Source organism: Alexandromys fortis, unplaced genomic scaffold, assembly GCF_014885135.2.
Source record: "Alexandromys fortis isolate MF-2015 unplaced genomic scaffold, M_Fortis_MF-2015_v1.1 scaffold_23, whole genome shotgun sequence".
In the NCBI taxonomy this organism is placed as follows: Eukaryota; Metazoa; Chordata; class Mammalia; order Rodentia; family Cricetidae; genus Alexandromys; species Alexandromys fortis.
In genome coordinates, this window is record NW_026067907.1 from 15,448,070 (window position 1) to 15,471,088 (window position 23,019).

At 33.5% G+C, this 23,019-nt stretch overlaps 2 protein-coding genes and 1 pseudogene across 2 annotated transcripts; all 3 read right to left on the reverse strand.

Annotated features, from left to right (window-relative positions):
- Nucleotides 1-1,840: 1,840 nt before the first annotated feature.
- Nucleotides 1,841-2,800, reverse strand: LOC126497624 (olfactory receptor 8K3-like). The gene has a single exon (XM_050135761.1). The coding sequence runs from the start codon at nt 2,798-2,800 to the stop codon at nt 1,841-1,843; it is 960 nt and encodes a 319-aa protein (XP_049991718.1).
- Nucleotides 2,801-8,989: 6,189 nt separating this feature from the next.
- On the reverse strand, nt 8,990-9,946 carry LOC126497670 (olfactory receptor 8K5-like; annotated as a pseudogene).
- An 8,313-nt stretch (nt 9,947-18,259) lies between these two features.
- Nucleotides 18,260-19,186, reverse strand: LOC126497632 (olfactory receptor 8K5-like). Its single transcript, XM_050135769.1, has one exon. It carries the CDS (start codon nt 19,184-19,186, stop codon nt 18,260-18,262), a length of 927 nt encoding a protein of 308 aa, XP_049991726.1.
- Nucleotides 19,187-23,019: the final 3,833 nt, after the last annotated feature.

Sequence of the window (23,019 nt, forward strand, 5' to 3'; positions counted from 1 at the left end):
ATATGCATTAAAATGACTCCTTAAACTTTCATGGAACACATATAGAATTATAAAAGAATATTTTTATGTGTCTCTGTGTGTAACTACATGCATTTTTGAGCTCTAGATATATTCAGCTTCTCATAAGGACAGAAGCCGTGGAATTTTAGTTTCAGACCATTGTGTTTCTTTGGTGTAAGTGCTGGAAACTGAACTCAGGCCCTATTCACAATCAGCAAGTGCTTTTAACTGTTGTGCTATGTCTTCAGCTTGTAACATTATTTGTACTGAAGGCAAATGAAGAAACAAAGCAAAGACTGTTTTAAAAAATTATAATTGGCATGGGAGCGTGAAGTCATAGTGCTTGAAAGGTGGGAGGAGAATCGCTCCCTGTTCTACACCAGTTTGCATTACACAGGGAGTTTATGCTGAACTGAGTTTCAGTATGGGTTGTTGTCTCAGAAATAATTTTTAAAAATCACTGAAATAATAAAATATCAATTTCATCACCTATACTGTCCCTTTTATTATGTATGCTATTGTTGCTGTACTTTATGTTTTTACGCAGTTTTGAATTAATTTGTTGGGTCACTTCTTTTTATCTTAAATAACTAACAGAGCATGATATTTCTAAAAATAAAAATCTGGTAATAAGTTCTCAAAATTAAAACAAAATGTTTTTATGTAAAAATTACCAATATTTTCACTGTAAAATCTGGAGAATGGTTTGAACATGAATATGTAAAACATAAGCAAATCCTTATTTTCCAGACTCATTTTAACTTCAAGGGTCTAAGGCCATCAATGTATACTTGTATAGGTCAAAGGAAAAATAAATGAAATATATACTATCATTTGATTTTCTTTTCATGGACTAAATGATACATTGATATGAGCAACCAATGAGAATCACCGAAAACGTATTTTCATATTGGTTAATTTTGAGACATATAAACATATTGAAAAGATTAAAAAAAAACTCAATGTAGTCCTCTTACAGAAATATATAAACACATACTTAGGGTCATCATATCTCTAGATAATTTTATAAATATCTAATACTTTACAGATAGTTAAGAAGTAAGCCAATAACAGGAATACAAGCTTACTCCTCAGCACATTTATGAAGGGCTTAAGAGTACTGATCTTAAATGATAGGTCCCTGATGATAGAGAAAATTGGTCGAGTGAGACAAGATCATGGGACAGTAATGATATTTACATTACTTACTGAGTTACAGTATATGTTGAAATGAAAGTATTGACAAAGAACTAATGTAATAGTGTTTAGGGTAGTCATTATTTCAGCAATGTAATAAGAATTTTATTTCATGTAAGCAATTGGCAGAGGTTTCTGGCTCAGGCTGCTCCAGCAGAGGTAAAATTATGCAATATAAATGAAAACTATTATATTAAGAAGTAAAGGTTAAGTCTGAGATAAAGCAATTACATGGACAAAATGATCAAATAGATCAGCTACTTTGGGCTTTAATTCAACAAATGATAAACACACAAGGAACTTAGTCATTTTTTTTCTGAAATTGTCATAATCTCCCATGTTGCCTCATCATGTCTCTCTCCTTATTGCTGGTGTATATATGTATGTGTGTGTGTGCATGTGTGCACGCACACGCATGAGCGCACACATGCGCATGTACATCTGTTTAGGGGAGAGGTTTCTGGTGTGTATTCTTTCCACTTTTGTACAAAATCAACTTACTGTGGAAAATTTTTATTTAATTCTTTCAATTTTATTATTAATCTAATATAACAGCTAAAATAATATAAAATGAGACATTTACAAATTAACATTGCAGCAATTATGTTTTTAATGTTTTCTGACTGTATTTGATTAGGAAAATTTATATTTTATGAAAACCAAAAGAAAATAATTTGCACAAATTATTCAATGTCCTTTTCAGGGCATATTTTACGTCTTTGTTCCTCAAGCTGTAGATCAAGGGATTCAACATGGGTATGACCATGGTATAAAATATGGAAGCCACTTTATCTGTGTCAAAGGAGTGGCTAGAATTGGGCTGCACATACATAAATATCAAAGTTCCATAGAAGACGATGACCACTGTCAGGTGTGACCCACAGGTGGAGAAAGCCTTCTGCCTGCCCTCAGCAGAGTTCATTCTCAGAATAGTTATGAGGATTAGCAGGTAGGACACAAGGACAACCAGAAGAGAAGAAATCAAATCAAAGGCTGCTAAAATTAGGATGATCAGTTCAACTTCATGTGTATCTGAGCACAGCAGAGGTAACAAAGGGAGACTGTCACAGTAGAAATGACTGATGACATTGTAGCCACAGAAAGGCAAAGTGAAAATCTTAATTGTGACTAGAAGAGAAACAAATGAGCAATAGAGATAAGGAATGGCCACTAGTACCCAACATACCCTTTGTGACATGATGACAGTGTAGAGCAGAGGCTTACAGATGGCCACGTAGCGGTCATAGGACATTGCAGACAGAATAAAAAGCTCACTAACTATGAACACAAGAAAAAAAGCAAGCTGTGTAGCACAAAGGTTAAATGATATTGTATTTTGATCCACAACAAAATTTACTAACATTTTGGGCCCGACAGATGTAGAATAACCCAGATCTGTGATAGCCAGGTGTTTGAGGAAGAAGTACATGGGTGTTTGTAGCCTTGGGTCCACTGTGGTGAGGATGATCATGCCCAGGTTGCCCATCAGTGAGATCAGATAGATAATGAGGAAAAGCCCAAACAATGGGGCCTGAAGTTCAGCGTGGTCTGTGATGCCCATCAGGATGAATTCTGTCACCACTGTAAGGTTGTGATTCCCCATTCTGGCTTATCAGAAAACCTGATCAGAGCAGAAACACCAATGTTAACAATAGCTGCCCTGTACTATCAACTGACAGATATTTCATATACAATACTAATATAATTAACATGATTTCAAATTTTAAAAAATATGATTTGTGACTATAAACTCATTGTTCTTAAATGACAATATGTGTCATAGAGTTAGTTAGAGATGGAAAGATAGGCTGGGTACATTAATTGTGCTTGATTGCATTCCTCAAACATTTATAGACTGCATATATATATTTCATATTTGTAATCCAAAAGCAAGCTTCTTCTGCTGTTAATGGATTGAAGACAGAAAAAGCATCAATATATCTCACTATCCCTTTTCTCAATAATATCACATAATATCTCTTTGATGTTATAAAACATGACACATTCTATATACATATAGAGAGATAGACCATAGTTAGATAGTAGATAGATAGTAGATATATGGATCAATTTATGACAGCTTTATGGTAGATATGGTAACCATGGAAATATAAGGCAGTTTTACAAAATTCATAATAACACCAAATGTTCAGTAGGGCCTACACACATGCATGTAAGTTCAGAATACTAGAAGGTGACAGAAAGAGATTGTTTGAGATACGTGTGGGACTCAGGGGGATCTTGTCAAAAACACTCAGATCTAAACCAAAAGAAAACAGAGCAAAAATGTTTATTTTCAATATATAGAGAATGATTATCTTCTTTAATGTTTGGTGTGTAATTGTAATCATATAGAAAGCCTAGATTGGATAGAGATTGCATTGAATTATAAAGATTACATCAACTAAAGATTATTACTGTTTCAGTCATGAGATTTTTCAATGGAAAAAATTTGCATGTCTTGTTTTTACATGTCAAACTTCAACACACTGAACAGAAGTTGAAAATATGTATAAATGAGCCAATAAACCATGTTGTCCTATTAATCATTTATATGAAGTGAAGAAAATAAAACAGAAGATACTTTTAAGGAGATATTCTTTATATTGTTTCCTTCCCCTCTTCTATGAGCCAGGATCTCATTATAGACTCCAGTTGCACTAAGACATTTCAGACCTCTTACTTCATGCATCCTAGTGCTGTGTGGCCAACACCTGACTTTATGCTGCCCTTAGGGGTAATGATACATTCAAATGTTATTCTGGGAAAACGCCAGAAGCACTAAATAAAATATACTATAGAAAAGATGCACAAACCCTCTGGAAAAGATTGAAATCCTTTTGTTATTATAGACAATAAGAATCTCTTCACATTATTTTTTAGTGTGTTAAGAAAAACCTATAGTTAATCAAATAGAACTTAGGTGAATGCGATAATGATAAAAAAAATTGAACAGAGCTTGAAGTAGAATGCATATTGATGGATGAGAGCTATTATCAAGTTAGTAAAATAATGAGATCCAATGCTTTAAATGAGATATAAAAGAGATGCCTATGGTGAAAATTATAGTAAATGTCATGTCTAAAGACATGGACAAAAAAGTAAAACACATAAATTAACATAATTAGTAATGTAATTTGCATTAAATTCTTTAAAAATTTCTTCTCAGTTTATAAAACTACTATGTCTCTAGTATGACCTATCTACTGTGTGGACATATATTCCAGGAAGCATTCTGAGATCAAAATACTCAGGCAACAGGAGCCTTTATTCTGTTAGCTTGTATCTTTTATATTTATTTGTAGCAAATATAAGTAAATCACCTTTTGTAAGACTCTGATCATTTGCACATTTTTCTTCATCAAGTTTTTTAAGTTAGCATATCAATCAATGTATGATGTATTCATTTGGGAATGCTCATGCATATAAGCAATTATTCTTTTTATCCCTTGTCATTATTTTCTAGCTGCCCTTTCTTCACCTCCATGCTTACTTCAGAAGGATCTCGAGTTTTTTCTCCTCCTGATCTGAGAGCGAGAGAGTGTATTTGTTTTCTTGTTAAGTCTGAAGATAGTCTTGCCTTCCTTTCTCCAGCTTTGGAGTTCTACGGGAATCTGATTACTTTTTCAGTTTTCACTATCAGTTGGGTTATTTTAATGATTTAGCTCTGTATCAGTACTTTGTAAGAAAACTGTATCTATGTCTGTCAGATTTCATTGAGCATCAAAAGAACATTTGAATATTCTATTTGCCATGAGACTGACGTTTTAAGTATCTACTATCTATTTAAACAATGGTTGAGAATAATACGATCCTTGTTTTCTAACAAAAGCCTGCCACTTTTGGTGTCACCAAAGCATAGCCACTCAGTAAGTGTTTGTAGGGAAAGCAACGTGAACTCTCAATGCTGCCAAAAACTTCACCGTGCCATGTAGACGTTCATATCTATAGAGTTATCCGTTACTGACTCTCAGTCCTTGTTTCAGTTTAAAATCAACATGTAAATGCAAACATTTTATAAGCAACAGAATAATGATTTTAAGGAATATATTTTAATTTGTTCTTTAAAAGTATAGGAAATATAAAAAATGCTCACATGAATAAAGAGAAGAAAAGTCTTATTGTACCTCAGTTACATTTGGTGGCAAGAATCACTGAATACTGAATAATAAATGTTGACAGTTTTCTGTGTCCCCACTATTTAAATGAAAATATAAATGTTACACAAACATTGAAGGTATCTGTGACACATAATGTCACATGACAATACTCTATATTACCTGTGATGAAGCCTCTATCTTGCTTTTCATGCATTTCTCACGTGGGAAAAAAATGAGCATAACTTATATTTTTCCTCACCTTTCGAGGTTGTCTCTTGGCAGATACCAAGCGATATCTTGAATGATCCCAGACCAATATGAGTATAACTAAATTTCTAGGGGATCCCCATTAACATAGGGAAATTGTGTGTGCTGGTGTGTAATGATTCGTTATAACATTATAATATACACACTTTTATAATAGATATTGTGTATATATTTACTTGAAACTATATACAACAATATATAGTTATATACCATGCATAAATACTCTCAATATATATTTATATAAAACAATTGTGCAACTTGAAAATTCATCTCCAGATAGTTATAGAGAATATAGCTCAGTAATATTTCTAATAATTTGGGTAAATAAAACTAAAAATGTTAGCCACTTCCAATCTAGAAGCCTGAAGATGTTCATAAATTCATATTTCTACAAAATAAACAGAAAATTATGTTATGTACTTTAATTTTCCTGTTTTATTTAAGAATTTTTTAATATGATCTTTTCTCATTTTATATAGCTATGCCTGTTCCCATTCCTTCTTCCCCTCCTCTCCACTCCTTAGAAAGGGTAAGACTTTCCAAGAGGAGTAAATAAATCCTGACACTTCACTTTGAGGCAAGATCAAGGCCTTCCCCCATACACACACACACACACACACACACACACACACACACACACACACAAACATACACATATATATGCTGATCAAGGTATCACTTCAAAGAGAATGTGCTCCTAGATGTCAGTTAAAGCACCAGGGATAACTTGAAATTACCACAGTTTAGCAACCATCTGGAGTGCTTATTTAAAACACCTGTCAAACTTTTAAGGATAGTAAAATTTATAGCAATGTTATTTATCTTCTTCATATTTAAGAGAGATGCAATCGGTTGAAGACAGACACTAGTCAGTAGTAGTGACAAACAAATGAACTTCCAGCAGCTAACTGAGATAGAAGGTCAGTTATTACCAGTTTGAAGAAGTTATTTTTATGGTCCTTGTTATCATCTGACTTAACTAATTCAATGAAAATACTTTTATGTCTGAGATAAATGAAAAGAACATTATGCAAATATTTTGGTAATGTATGCGCACACACACAAATATGTGTAAAAATAATAATTAAGGAAGTCATGAATTTGAGAGGGTGTCAGGGCGGTGGCAGGATTTGCAGGAGAGGGAGGAGTGAGAAAATATATGAGTGGCTTCAATGTTCAATTCAAATAAGTAGCAGAAGGAGGGAGAACATGGGCAAGGAAATCAGGAGTGCCAGGGGTCTGCCCACCCACTGAGACGGTGGAGGCTGATCTAATGAGAGCTCACCAAGGCCAGCTGGACCGGGACTGATGGAGTATGTGATCAAACCGGACTCTCTGAAGGTGGTTGACGGTGGAGGCTGACAGAGAAGCCAAGGGCAATGGCGCTGGGTTTTGATTCTACTGCATGTACTGGCTTTGTAGGAGCCTAGGCTCTTTTGATGCTCATCTTCCTAGACCTGGATGGAGGGGGAAGGACTTTAGACTTCCCACAGAGCAGAGACTGGGGAGGGAGGGGGAGGAGGTTTGGGGGAAGAGGACTGGAAATGGAAGGAGGGGAGGAGGTGGAAATTTTTAATAAGAATAAATTAAAAAATGTAAACCAAAAAATATAAAATTGAGGACATGATTTTCCTGAGCTTAGAAGGTTGGTTCTAGTCTCTTAGTAGGGTTGGCTGGAATAACCAAAAAAGCAGACTGTGAAGGCTTAAACAGAAATTTCAGCTCCTGAGCATTTGTCTATATTTTCACAGCTGTAAAGAAATATCACCACAGGACCACTTATAAGGGACAGAAATGAAGTTCTTCATATGTGGGAATGTTTACGCTCATTACCAACATGTCTGCATATATGATGTCTACACAAAGTCTGCCTCTCATAGACAACTGGCTAGTTGTCTTCATATTGCTTAATGTTGACCTCATGTACTACATTAATGGTCCTAATTTCACCTCTAGTCCGTAAGTGCTCTTCCTAGAGGACTTAAGTGAATAATAAGGGCCTACCTTTATATTATCACGTTGTCTATTGTCTTAGTCACTTTTCTATTGTTGTAAAAAATAAAACAACCAAGACTACTTATGCAAAAGGAGTTTATTGGAGTCTTAAAATTCATGACTGCAATGGTAGTGAACAAGACAGTAGGCAGGCAGGCATAGTGCTAGACCTCTAGCAGAGAGCTCACATTTTGATCAACAAGAGGCAAGGAAAGATAACTTGGAATCACGTGAGGGTTTGCAACCTCAAAGTGACCCCAAGGGACACACCTCCTTCAATAAGGCCACACCTCCTTATCCTTCACAAATAGTTCTACCAACTGGGGACTAACCTTTGAAATATATTAGCTTATAAGATCATTCCCATTAGAAACACTATAGTTACTAATTGGAAGCACATGAATTTGGGGGACATATTAGACCTCAGTAGTGTTGATAGTGTGATCTACAAACATACATTCCAGGACAGCAGAGTTAATTCATGGTTAGTGAAACTTAGAAAATTTTCTGACCAATTATTAACTTATGTTCAAAATAAATGCACAAATATTCCTATTGAGCACACATTAGACATAATGTATACTTTATGTCACAAAATTCACTAAGAAAACCAAAAATTGCAATACAAACAATACTAAAAACACCAACCCTAGTGGGTGTGGATGGGGATTCAACAGTGTGTATGTATGTGTATGTTTGTATACTATTTCTGAAAACTGTTAAAGTTATAATCCTCTTGTAATTCTCCTGAAAGTATTTTGAATACTCAGCATAGAAAAACAAAATTAAGAATGTAACCACAGATTCTGGAAATCTTCTATTAACAAAATAGAACCAGTAATACTGAAAATTCATGGAATTCAGAAAATAAATAGCAATGTATAATAAATGTTATCTGTCATCTAGAATTGCTTTACAAATAATTAAGTAATATTGCAACTAATTATATAAGTTATATAGGAGAGAATATCAGAAATATTAAAGTTTATAGTGTTCAAAGACATCATGTCTATGCTTTATCAATTTTGTTTGCCACAATTTTAGGTTTAAAACACAAAATGAAAACAAGACTAAGTAGACAAGTGTTCAAACACAGAAAAGAATAAGACAAGAAATCCATGAAAACCTAAAAAAAACCACACAAGTTACATAAATATATTTAAACATGTGTTCCCATTAGCATAATATTAGTTCAGTGGAAATACGAAAACATATTAATCAAAAGTTAAAGATGTTGGAAGAAAAATGACATTTATTGGAGTTCTGTAGCTATCTAATGAATATTTTACATGACTACATGGAATGAATTATAATATTGTTTATTATTGTGAGTTTTTCATTTTGTAAATCAAAAGGAATTGCTAATATAGATACTAGTATTGACATATACTTTCTTTATCAAGTTTTGTATTAGCATTCTGCATTTTATATTAAATACAAAGTTTACATTGGTCAGTAAAGACTCTTAGAAAAGCATTTTTCACTTCTTTGTTTCTAAAGCTGTAGATCAAGGGATTCAGCATGGGAATCACTAAAGTGTAAAACACAGATGTTATTTTATCAGTTTCAAATGAGTGGGTGGATTTGGGCTGTACGTACATGAAGAGTAGAGTCCCATAAAACACCACCACCACTGTCAGATGAGACCCACAAGTGGAGAAGGCCTTTTTCCTGCCTTCTGCAGAATGCATTCCATATATGGCTAACAGAATCAGAAGGTAAGATGCTAAGACTACGAAGAGGGAGGAGATCAAATTAAGTGCTGAAAATAATATGATCACCAACTCTATATCACGTGCATTTGAACACAGCAAAAGTAACATGGGAATGTTGTCACAGTAAAAATGGCTAATGACATTAGAGCCACAGAAAGTCAATGTAAAAATCTTACTAGTTATTAACACAGCCTGGAAGATACTGTAGAGATATGGAATGCCCACCAGCACATGACAACGTCTCTGAGACATGATGACACTGTAGAGCAAAGGGTTGCAGATGGCCACATAGCGGTCATAGGCCATTGCAGATAAGATAAAAAGTTCACTGATAATAAAAACGATGTAGAAAGCCATCTGTATGGCACAGGCATAGTAAGAAATGACATTTTGATCCAATACAAAATTCACCATCATCTTTGGGTAAATGACAGTACAGTTGCCAAGATCAATGAAAGCCAGGTGTCTGATAAAATAATACATAGGTGTGTGAAGGCGAGAATCCAACTTGGTCAGAATGATCATGCTCAGGTTGCCTACCACGGAGACTCCGTAGATGACTAGGAAGACACCCAAAAGTGGAAGCTGCAGATCAGGCCTGAGAGTGATTCATGTAAGAATGAATTCAGCTGGCACTGTTGAGTTCCTGGGACTCATTTCAACCATCTGAAAAGATACACAAGTGTCATCAACTTTTGCATAAACTCACCCAAGCAAATCCAAAGACAAGACAAAAAGTAGCACTTAATGACGCATAGAAAAATGATTTTTACAACTGATTCTAAATGTTAAATAAAGATTGGAAGTTCTAACTTTTAAAAAAGAAGTTCCTGTGGGATACACTTAACATTATTGTTTATAGTCTTACTAGATTAGTTAAAGACAATGTAAAATTTGTATTCTAATGGTTGAGAAAAAAATGATTTTATTATTTTTTCAGATACTGTCAATTCAATCAATAAATTCTTATATGGAAATATTTGCTATATTTTATATTTTACTAGACCATATTTTTTCTCTAATAGTCTATCTTTTATCTATGATATTTCCCATGGTGTTTAGGCAAGCTTACATATAAGGATGGAGACAACATAAAAATAACTACATTTCAGTTCAGTTTTGTGTTTGAACAGTTAAGGTCCTGTGTAGGTTTTGTAATGATTGTTTTTAAAAAGGGACTTCTATGTCAAAATTGCAAAGAGAGCTATATGTTTATCTCGTAGCAATTGGTCAGCCCTGAAAATATAAATAGAAATGACATTACATGGAGTGAACAGCATATATTTAGTGCATATACACATATATTATTGTCATAGATGTATATTGAGTGTATTCATATTTATATATATACACACATATATCCATCATGTACATATGTATATGCATATATTTATGCAATATCATTTACTAAAAAAGAGGCTATGAATTTGAAGGATCATGTGAAGGGTTATATGGGAGGCCTTGAAAGGAGGAAAGAAAGGGGATATTGTAATTATATTATGGTCTAAAAAATAAGTTAATTAAAATAACTTTTTTTTCCATTTTAAATTATGTCCACTGTAGTTTAGCTGAAATCATGAACCATGTCTACAAATATTTGTGGGGAGAAATTAAATGATCAATGAGTTGATGATACTGTCTTTTTAAATAATTACTTAGAACACTTATAAGCATAAAAATTACTGAGAAATATCATTAAACAAAGTCACATTCCAATGAAGAATTGAAGTTAGAAAAACTTCTTTTTCAGTATATGAACATGAATCCGAAATTTCATTAATAAAAATAGTACACTATAGTGTGTTGTTACTTACTGCAACTGAACTCCAAATTTTTCTACTTTAAATAAATATTCACCTTTATTTCTTCAGTGGTTGTATAACGTCTTTGTTTATTTCTTTCATGTAATGTAAATAGCAACAGCAAAAGAAAAATTCAAGGAAAAGATTCAAAAACAAACACATAATAAGACAAAAATTACTAATTTAAAAAGAAAATAGTACAGGCTTCAAGACACTCAAAAGGTGAATGTTTTCTTTCTAGAACATATTGTTTATGCTGTTATATGGATCATTAGTACTTTATTTTTATACTTTATTAATATGTAACACTATAAAGACAGGAATTGTGGTGAGTCACTTTCACACCGTTTTAGCCTTTATTAAGCTTCATATGAATAGCTAATTAATTACAGAATTTTACATTGGAGTATTTAAAATAGATGACTTCTAATATTTCAGTAATAAGTACCATTAAATGGAAAACTAGACAAAATTATCAAATCTGTTCCAATTTGTCACAGAAAAATCAATTCATTCTAATGTTTTAAATGTAGCTTCTTTCTCACTCAGACTTGCCACAGTGAGATGTAGAAACAGGTAACTATAACTTTAATGAAAGAAGAAACTGTGTTATTTAACTTCTCATATAACGTGCACAGTAGAGTGGTAGAAATATATTGCCTAGGCATCAGGTAGAAACACCAAGACCCCAAGTTAAAATCTTGAACAGTAGCAATGCATTTAATCTGAGGTTGTTAGCAGTAATCACAGCAATGGACTTCAGTGGTGTTGGATTTGCCTTTCTGATAATGAGGCCTCTGGGGGAGGGGCTGTATATTGCTGGGCCACCTCTGCCCTGTCTGCTGCTTCACCCTTGAGCCCTACTCTTATTTAAAGACCTGTCTTTACTTACAACTAACAACAAATACCGTACTTCTAATTGAAAACTTTAATTTTATTTCTTTTTATTTTTAAAGAGCCTTATTTTACATACCAATTCCAGTTCCCTCGCCTTCCCTTCCTCACACTCCCCCTAACTTCTTCCCACCCTTTCTCTCTTCTCAGAGAGGGTTAGGCCTCCCACTCACAGGGAGTCAAAAAAGGCTGTCACATCAGTTGAGGAAAAACCAAGGCCCTCTCTCCCTCTATCTAGGCTGAACAAGGCTTCCCAATTCATTAGGACACAGATCCTGATGTGTTATGAGACGCGCTGGACTGAGTAAAATAATTCAGGATTGGAATGACAATTTTCTTTCACTTTGGTGTGTTTAACTTGTTCCAACAATTCTTCCAGATCATTCCTTAAGTCTATTTTCATTTTCAGTGTCAGTTACTATATCCTTTTGAAGATGTCTAGGTTCCATTACTATTCTCTTTTTCTTTCTATACAAAGAGAATCTCTGGCTTCTTTTGAGTGTCCTAAGATACACAAGCAAAATAGACCCGCATAGGTTCACAGGGCACAAAAGTTATAAAGAGGAGACTCTGAGTTTTCAACCATATTTATATGGATAACAATTAGGAATTAATTTGTGCTCACATGTTTCTGAAAAGTTTCATAACTCTTTAAAAATCTCTACTTATTTTTTCCATTTGTTTAATTTTTTTTCATTTGTTTAATCTTTACATCGTCTGGTATTATTAAAAAAACAGTTTTGTGGAACGTTAAACAAATGATGAAAGCCTGTGAACGTGCAGGTGCCATCCAAAATTAAAATGACTTTTGCATTATGAGATACAATGAAATGCCTTAAAAGACTCCATTTAGAAGTGCGGGTTCATAGTTCCACACTGAAATTATGTGTTATTTATAAAAACTGCATAAAATATGCTAATTATACTTGTTTATTTTTTGAAAATAAAATGAAACTGGGTATTTTATATTTTTTACCTGGACATCTGATTTTAATAATTTGAACCGGTGAGATCATTGATATTTTTTAGGTTTTAAATTTTCTTTTCAACTTGCAATTTCTAAATCTTCTATTCACCTCGTGTAGAGTGTGCAACAGGTGTTCAATTCATAGATTTTAATTTCTCCTACAAATAAATACTCATGCAGGTGATAACAATTATCAAAGCAGATATTTACCTTCTGTGACCTTCCAGGGAGCCACAGTTCTCACAGAGAGTGAAAGAAGCAGTAAGACTAAGACTCAATGAAGACTACGAACTCAGGTTACCATAAGACCTATGGAAATCCCTTCTCTCCACTCACAGAGGTTCTGATTTCCTTCTCTGAACTTACTCTTCATTTTGCTCCAGAGAGGGGAAATTTATGGCTTTCCTAATTATTTGTGGTGTTCCCAGAGGTGGTAGTGTATAATTTGTTCAGTTTATTATGCCTAAATTATCTGAGAATTTTTTTAAACAAAGTTACATTGATGTCATCCAATCCTATCCCCAGTGAGAAAACATAAAGTCAGTTCTTCAAAAGAATCAAAGCAACAAACTGATCTGAGAAATTCCATGGAGACTCAAAGGGTTTATGGACCCTGACAGACTAGGCTACAGAGTTTAGTACTGAGGCATTAATGGAAAACTCTTTAATACCTGCTGATCTGTATAAAATGGAGAAGAGTCATGGTGGTCATGGGTTTTTAAGTGGGGTTGCTATCACAGAGAAGGTTTTGAATGTGTTTTTCATAATGAAATATGGAGTAAGTTGTTAGTGGTTTTGGAAAGAGACAAGAGAAGAGGTTGCCAACATAGCAGAGTTATGTACAAGTTATATGTATTTGTTTGTCCTCAGCTTTTTTTTACTTATAGATATTTTATTTTCATGAGTAACTTATCCAAAATGATACTTAAAAGAAACTATCTCCTCTCTGTCAGCATAGCATTTTTTTTGTGTTTCCAGGTGCTCACCAATGCAGATTTATTATTGCTTTTCGCTGTTGGCCTATATTGTTCTGTGTCAAGTCTTTTTTTCTTATTACAAAAATTTCTTTCATTTTATTCCTTCTTATAAACAATTTAGCCATAACAACTGTTAGTTTTTAAAAAATCATAATTCAAAATTTTGCATTAAATATTGTTTCCTCCAATATACATCAGTGAACTTTAAACATCTATGATATATTCATTTATGGTTTATGACACTAAATAAAACAATACTATTCTTCATCTTTTGTAAATGTATAGGTTTATGCTCTGTACCTTAGGGTAAGTCAAAAAACTCATAGAAAGATAATGTGCCCAGAAATGGCTCCTGGGCAGGTAACATTTATAGAACATATAGAGCATATGGTAGATCAACAACAGTGGGAAGATTAGTATCTCGTTTCAACAGATTTGCCTCTCCATTTTTCCTTAGTGTAGTACATTTGCAAACAACACTCTCAAATCCCAGAGAGTTTGGCATTTGAATGCTCTAGAAGAGTAGAGACTAATCACATTTGCATAAGAAAAATAAATTAAAGCTTGTGGACTGTTAACAGGATGTTAATACTTCCTACAAGGCAGGGGGCCAGGAACTTCTTCACATCAGTAAACTATGGCACATTTGAATTATTTATTGATTGCTTTTACTTTGAAAGGTAAATACTTCATAAAAACTTAGAAAGAAGATAGCAATGTGCCTCTTTATCTTTTCCATTAATTATATAACCTGTAAAATAATAGATTATTTAAAGTTCATAAAATGTAAAATAATAATGATTGTTACATTTAAGCATAATTTTCTAGAAAGAAATCAAATTTTATTTCCCCTTTAAAAATGTCTGTTGTATACGGTCAAATTCTGACATTTTATTACTAGTATAATATCCTAGTATAATATCATAGTAGAATATGGTTTTTCATTTATTTCACAGTTGGAGCAATCTTCATCACACCAGTGTCTAAAGCAAGTGGTTATTAGGAGTGATTAATAATAACTAAGGAGACTTTAGCTCCCAGAACCCGTTGAGCACCTTTGATTTTGTTTAAATAATCAAATTAATAATATTTATCTACTAGAGAGTTAGCTGATCACTTCACACCTACCTAAAACATAAGAAAAATCTTTGAAGCTAAAGGGACTAATATACTGTTCATATTAGATGTCTTTTCTAGAATATTTCTTTACTGCATAATCAGATTTTGTTTAGAAATGATGGCAGGGATCTTCACAAAGTTACCTAGTCAACAACTGACTGACAGAAATGAGGTCTTCAAGAGGCTTGACAAAATATAGGCATCCTCAAAAGAACTCACCATTGAAGAATTCATGAAAATAACCCATGATACATGAGAAGATATCAGGAGACCAATATTAGTATGCAGTGTTAACTCTTAATTTTATGATATCATCATGAGAAAATAAGTAGTGGTGATCATTGTGCTGTGTGTAGGTGGAGTGGCCAACTCACTGAAACATACGTAATTCAAGAAGAGGTGCTCACACTGTTGGGGATGGATTAACATGAGCACATTCATAACTGATTGCCTCATGTCACTGAAGTTCTTCACAAGCAGGAAGCACAAAGTATAACTGAAATGTATCAGCCCAATGTGTAAAAGCTGACATAGCTACAAGTTGTTCTCAGATGCAAGACAGGAACAGTCGCAACAATTTGATTCAATGTTTGATACCTAAACCAGATCCCTTAACTTATCCCTCTGTGGTTTGCACTGTCCTTACTCTCACTCAGCATATTAATTTTCCACACTTATCTTTTTTTGAAAAGATTTATTTATTTATGTATACAACATTCTGCCTCCATGTATGCACGCCAGAAGAGGGTGCCAGGTCTTATTACAGATGGTTGTAAGCCACCATGTGGTTGCTAGGAATTGAACTCGGGACATCTGGAAGAGCAACCAGTGCTCTTAACCACTGAGCCATCTCTCCAGCCCTCCACACTTATCTTTTATTCATCAATAAAAATAAAATATATTCTTCAAAACTGAAACATGTCAATTATGCAAGTAAAATATTGATTCTTCTTTTACGGTTACAACTCATCCAAGAGACATTCAAAACATGTTTAATATTGGCAATCACATTAAATATCATTTCATCAAATAATATTATATCATAATACTTAACAGTTGGGAGTTTTGAGACAGGGTTCCTCTATGTAGCTTTTGAACCTGTCCTGAAACTCACATTGTAGACCAGGCTGGCCTTGAATTCACAGAGATTCACCTGACTCTGACTCCTGAGTGCTGGGATTAAAGCCATGCGTCACCACTGACCAGCTTAATAGTTAACGTTTTAAAGGATGTATGTCATATCATTTTCTGAAATTGCAGCTAAAACATGCTAATGTAAATGTAATAAGGATATGAAACAGAGAAGCCAGCTTTCCCTATTTCTCTAAAGAATTAATGGACATGGGTTGAAAAACATCCATACCAAGAAATCTGGCAGTGAAATATGAAAAAAGAACAGAGTTGAGTTTGATAAACACCCCCACTTATTGACATTTTGAATCATGAATTTATATTATAACCTGTATCAGTAAATGATATTTGTCTGAGATAAACAATAAATGGGTGTTTGTCATGGGGGAGATGTAAAATCATATTCAAGCTACTTAGAATTGAAACTGCAAAGATGGGGAGGGAGGAGGCAACAGAACCCGTAAATGAAAATGATACAAATGTTCATTAGAATATTTTCACCACAATTACATTTTCTTATTAAATTACTGCCATAGAAAAACATTGTATATGGAAATACCACTGAATAAAATGGATTTCATATGCTCTCATCTGGGGGATATTAAATAAAGAAAAATAAGATGGATATAGCACCTTTGGAATTTAATTTTTGAAAATATCACTATGATTTACAAAAAATATTAAATACTATAAAAGAGGTAAAAATCAAACAGAGGTTACAAAACAAGATTGACATTTTTTTAGGATGTAGGTGATTACTAAACAAAAGGAAATAAGGAGGAGGACTTGAAGTTTGGAAGACCTACCTGGTGAGGGGACATTGGTGGAAATGGAATAGGCCATTGGATCATATTTTGTTGTACATATGTATAACATTTTCAAAAAATACATTAAAATCAATAAATAAGTTATTAAGCTAAGACAACAAAATCATGTTTTTGAGTATTTTAAGAAGCTAGATTTCTTGTATGTAACTGGGAGATGAGGATAATTGTGAAATTTCATGTCCTGCTACTTTCAAGATTCAGAGAAAGATACCTATTCAAAAAAAATCGATAACGCTAAAATTAGGAAACCATGAAGAAGTCAGTGACAGACAGATGAATATTTTTAAATACATAAACTCAAAATAAGAAAATAACAATTTTGGTTTTAGAATTAAAATAGAGAAAGTTAACTATAAAACCATATTTTTCTAATTTTCATATATAAAATAAAGCATACACTAACATTTCAATATCAGCTGTTTTTTGTTTGTTTCTGCAATGGCCTTGAAAAATATCATAGTGATGCATTCACAATTCAGAATCAATAAGGCATTGTATTTGAGTGAAAGAGAAACAGATAAACAGGCTGTCACATCTAAAAAAGTATGAGCAGGGCTTTAGATACTGCTCAGAGGGAAGAGGCTCACTACTTCAATATTAATATTGACTTGTTTATAACTACCTGTTACCAGTACCTGTGGGATTCAACATCTCTCACCTTCATGGGAGATCTGCACCTATGTACACACACAAACACACGTAACTGATCACACACTCATACTCAAAGTGTTATAAAACATGTAACCAAAATTAATTTATATTTATATTAAAATAACCAGAATATCACCTTTACTAAAAGTGAATGTCATCAAGATAGTCTTCAAAATTTATTAGTTTATACCTGTATGAATGGCATGTTTTCTGAAAAAGACTTAGAGACTATTTTTAATCATATTTTATTTATTAATACAACAAAAACAGTGAAGATAGATTCCCCCCCCGCAAAAAAATATTGCAGACAAAAATGTAAGTTACTGATATAGAGTATCTAATTTGTCCACCTTTGGTAAAATATAAACTTGTGTATTACTGAATTAAACATTTATTCTGAAACAAGAAATGATAGTCAGAATGCAATATTAAATTGATATTTAATTTATAAGAGTAAGCTTAAGTACATATAAGTGAAACAGTATCTGTTAACATGAACTATAATACATTTTTATGAGGAGTTAAATTGTGCAACTATTGTAGAAATTTTATCACATGATAGCTATAGTTATCAAAGATTAGTATAGGATTATTTAATACTGAACAAAACAAAGTCTTCATAGAATTTTAAAGACTCTATGCAAAGCATTTTTGACTTCTTTGTTCCTTAAACTGTAAATCAAGGGGTTTAGCATGGGGATCACTAAAGTATAAAACACAGAAGCCATTTTGTCCGTTTCAAATGAGTGAGTAGATTTAGGCTGCACGTACATGAAGAGCAGGGACCCGTAGAACACCACCACCACTGTCAGATGGGAACCGCATGTGGAGAAAGCTTTCTTCCTACCTTCTGCAGAACGCATTCGAAATATGGCTAACAGAATCAGCGTGTATGACGAGAGCACCACGAGAAGAGACGAGATTAAATTAAAGGCTGAAAACAATATAGTCAACAATTCCGTCTCTTGCACTTGCGAGCAGATCAAAGGTAGCAAGGGGACAACATCGCAATAGAAATGACTAACGACGTTAGTGCCGCAGAAAGTCAACGTGAAATACTTAATAGGGAAGAGCAGAGCCTGGAAGGTCCCGTAGAGGTACGGGATGCCCACAAGCACTTGGCAGCGCCTGGGAGACATGACGGCACCGTAGAGCAGAGGGTTGCAGATGGCCACATAGCGGTCGTAGGCCATGGAGGACAGGATGGAAAGCTCGCTGATGATGAACATAATGAAGCAGGCCATCTGCGTGGCGCAAGCATAATAGGTGATGGTGTTTTGATCTACAACAAAATTCACCAGCATCTTGGGGCAGATGGCCGTGGAATTCCCAAGGTCGATGAAGGCCAGGTGTCTGATGAAGAAGTACATCGGGGTGTGTAGATGAGAGTCCAGCTTGGTCAGAATGATCATGCCCAGGTTTCCCACCACGGTGATTGCGTAGATGGCGAGGAACACTACAAACAGAGGCAGTTTCAGCTCAGCACTCTGGGTAACTCCCATCAGGATGAACTCCTTAGGCATTGTTGCATTGTGTCGGTCCATTTGTTTGATCGAGAATTAGCTCTTCTTGAAGAAACTAAATAAAATTTTATTAAACCATTTTCATGACCATATAAACACTGCAGTAGTCATAATTAGAATAGATATTTATTCACAAAATTGGCAACAAAAGTAATTTTTACATATTTATGAACAAAATAAAATTTGGCTTTCTAAAGTAGGGAAGATGTATGCAATACATAAAGGAATAGGAACAATTAATCTCAAAACCCAGCAAGTTTTCATGTGAATACATTAAAAAAATGAATCCATGTAAGTAATAAATATTCAGTTTCAAAAGACTTACGCAGTCTATCATATCAGATTTCCATTCTTTCTGAAAATTCATATACAATATTTTCTCTAGGCAATAGAACTAATGCAAACATGCAATCATGTCACCAACTGAATATTGAATAATAAGGTTTAGCCATGATCAATAAATGGAGTTTGTAACTATAACTGTCATATTGGCATTAGCCAATCTGGATAAAATTTCAAGTGATTATTTATATTTGATATTTAGTGAGTACATTAAGGTGGTTTGACTAAATATTTTTATTAATTGACAAAGCTACCTACCATCATGTAGTAATGGCTTCAAAGAACATTCTTACTTCCAGTGTCTGAAATGTGTCTGCTATTTTGTTACTAAAATTATCCTATTTATATATTGGATTGCATTTTGGCAATAGTTTATTTACAATAGGACACATATTTTCTATAATACAGAAATATTAACACTTATGCTTTAACTTACTCATCTATTTCATTTTTAATAAAGAAAAACCCATAATTAGCATAAGTCTTAAATGGTCAGAATCTAGTCCTCAAAATATGTATGATTTCAATCAGCATCCAAGGAGGTCAAACGCCTAATTCAACGTTCTTTATTTCCTTCCTCAGTGTAAAAATAAACTTTATAAAGTAATCAATTGTTTGAAATGTTATACAAATTCTGAAATTTTTATATCACTGTATTTGTGATGTACAGTTTTATGATTTTTAAAATATTTCAATGATGATAGCTTCATATATGCAATAAATGTAAATAATCAGAAAAGATGCAATGGAAAGTAGTTGATTTACTCTAATACATTTAAGTTCTCTCTATTATATTCTTTTTGACCTCATTAGGAACGTGCGACTTTGTAAGAATATCAGAGTATTCTATGATGATGGAAGACATAATGTAAAGCCAGCTGTAAATAGAAAAACTAGGATTTCGCTCTAAGATGCAAGTCTTCAAGCTTTAAGCCAGAGCAGACCTTCACTGTCTTATTGAAGCTGAAAGCAATCTAAATCTGTAATTGGTATTTTATTTTACCTTTCTGATTCTTGAGCTAGGAACTGAAGAATGTGGTAGTTAAAGCTGCTGGCTATTTTTCTAGACTCTTTCAAGATTTACAGTTATACTTAATTTGTTTATTTGTTTTTGGCAGCCACATAAATACCATGGAAGGAGTGTGTAGGTCAGAGGCAACTTGCAGGATTATGGTCTATCGTTCCATCATATGTGTTTAGGGAGTAAACTGATGTACCCTGTGTATATGCTGTCATTACTTTGAGACATATTGACACCACTATTTCCTTTCCTGAATTGAGGTTTTTCTTCTATTTCTTCTTTGATTTACAATTCTGTTTCAGACTCCTTCTTTCCCACCTATAAGAATAATAGTCTATCATCTTTGGAAAACTATCTTGTGAAATGTTATCATAGTGTTTTATGATGAGAAGACGAGAAGTACCAGGTAAAGAAAGGGAGTGAGACTTTTCAAAGTTTCAGTCCTTTCTACCAGAGATTCTCTAGTTTGTTGACTGTCTCTCTAGTATGCATATTAGGAGTTAACTTCCTTGGGTGAAAATGAATTCTTCTAACTTTCACCATTCTTCCTGTATGAAAAATAATCGATGTTTCAATTCTTTAAAATTGAGATATTAGGTTTAATAAGAGGTAAATTCAATGTAGAATTCTATTTATATTCTACAACTCGTAACATTTTCTATACTTGTCATTATTTAACGACTATTCGGCATAAAATATCCCACTGGTGAGCAACCTGTTAGGAAAATTAACCATGTAAGGAACAATCTTACAAATGCTTGTAACGGCATTATACAAAACCACCAAACTTGTTAAATATTGTCTGAAAAGTGGCTGAAATGGATATTCTTCAAACATTGTACAGCAAACATTTATTCTCAGACATATATTATTGAATGGGATATGTGCTACAATTTACTGAGGTTTATCTGAGAATCTAACATGATCGAGCACTCCATATACTAAGTTTTGCAAGTCAAATTAATAATAAGCTTTTAAAAAGTAAGGTTTTGATAGAACATTTAGACATTCCTAACTTTGGCTTCACTTCACTTTTTAAATATCACCATCATTTCTCACAAATAAAAGTGAGGTAGTATATCTGTTTTATTACTTTGAACATTAAAATACCGTATTGCACCAGTGAACCTTCGTTAACAATTAGAAACTTTGTGTGGTCCATTTGAGAAATTCACCTACTACTGGTCTGTGTAGTATTTATGGTCAGACATAATAGTAAGTTCCCACACACCTAGTACTCAAAATCCAAGTAAGTATCCACTTACCTTGAATAAAGAATCAGATTTTCCTTTCTAATATTATACCTATTTTCTTTGTGCAAAGAGATTTTATAACTTTCTTCTCTCTTGGTAAAGCTCCCTAGGGAAATTTTATTTAATTTCATTCACATCATTACAACTAAGTCACTTGAGAAACTTAAAAACAATGCTTGGTATTTGGTGCTAATTACTTAGGATAATCTACATGTTCCCCTGTGGAAAAATGTAAAGAACAATTCAAAGAGAGAAACAAAATATCGTGAATGAGTGATGCAGTCCCAAAGAGATCTACAATGTAAAGGCACTCTTAAATTCACTTCTATGGGAATTACGATTAAAGTACAAGTGTCTAATTCAGAAAATATTATAGCTGGAGAGAAATTTTATTCTACTACAAATATAATCATTCTGTGTGTATGGAATATATTTTCATACGTTTAAGGTGCTATTTACTATGACTTATCAGAAATAAAATCTACTCTTAAGTATAGTAATCCAAGTTTCATAATTGTGTATATTTCCTCTTTTTGACTTCAAAAATGCAAAAAATGAGAAAAAATCAAATAGAGTAAAAAGTTGATGTGTCATTAAAACAGATATTTAATTTTGATCTATTTACCTATCTTTAAATTAAGACAAAGGACATGTTAATAACAACAAGATCTGAAGCCGTGCTTTAAATTGTCCTACCAAATGCCCAATTGAACTAGGAATGTTTACTTTTGGATCTGCTCCCAGGACTCTGTGACTGTGGTGCCAAGAACAGGGACACAGGCAGGGAATCCTGAATTGGAATACATCCTAATCTACACAGTGAGTTTTCATTCATCCAGAGAGACACAAGATTGTCTAAGAAAAATGAGATAAAAGAGAGATATACAAGGAAATTATTTCCTGCTTTTACCCCTAAACAAAAGTTTCCCAGTATCATGCAACTAAATATCACTCACGGCTATTTCTTCTGTTGCTGAATTCCACATTAATGGAAATACCTAATACATACTCCCTGTTTCCTGATGCCAGTCTTCAGATTACTAGTGAAAATACCCATGCCTTGATTGTTTTGTTGTATCAAGCTCTGTTATATATAAAGTCTCCCATGACGGAGATTGTGATAATAATAAACAAACTAAACAAATAAAAACCACATGTTCATCCCTTTTGAAAATCTGATACAAATACTCCTGCCTATTTGATGATGTTTCATTCAATCTTTCTTAACTATAATTCTC

Excerpts from the sequence above, each read along its gene's own strand:
- LOC126497624 (XM_050135761.1), bottom strand. The coding sequence starts at position 2,800 with ATGGGGAATCACAACCTTACAGTGGTGACAGAATTCATCCTGATGGGC.
- LOC126497632 (XM_050135769.1), bottom strand. The coding sequence starts at position 19,186 with ATGGACCGACACAATGCAACAATGCCTAAGGAGTTCATCCTGATGGGA.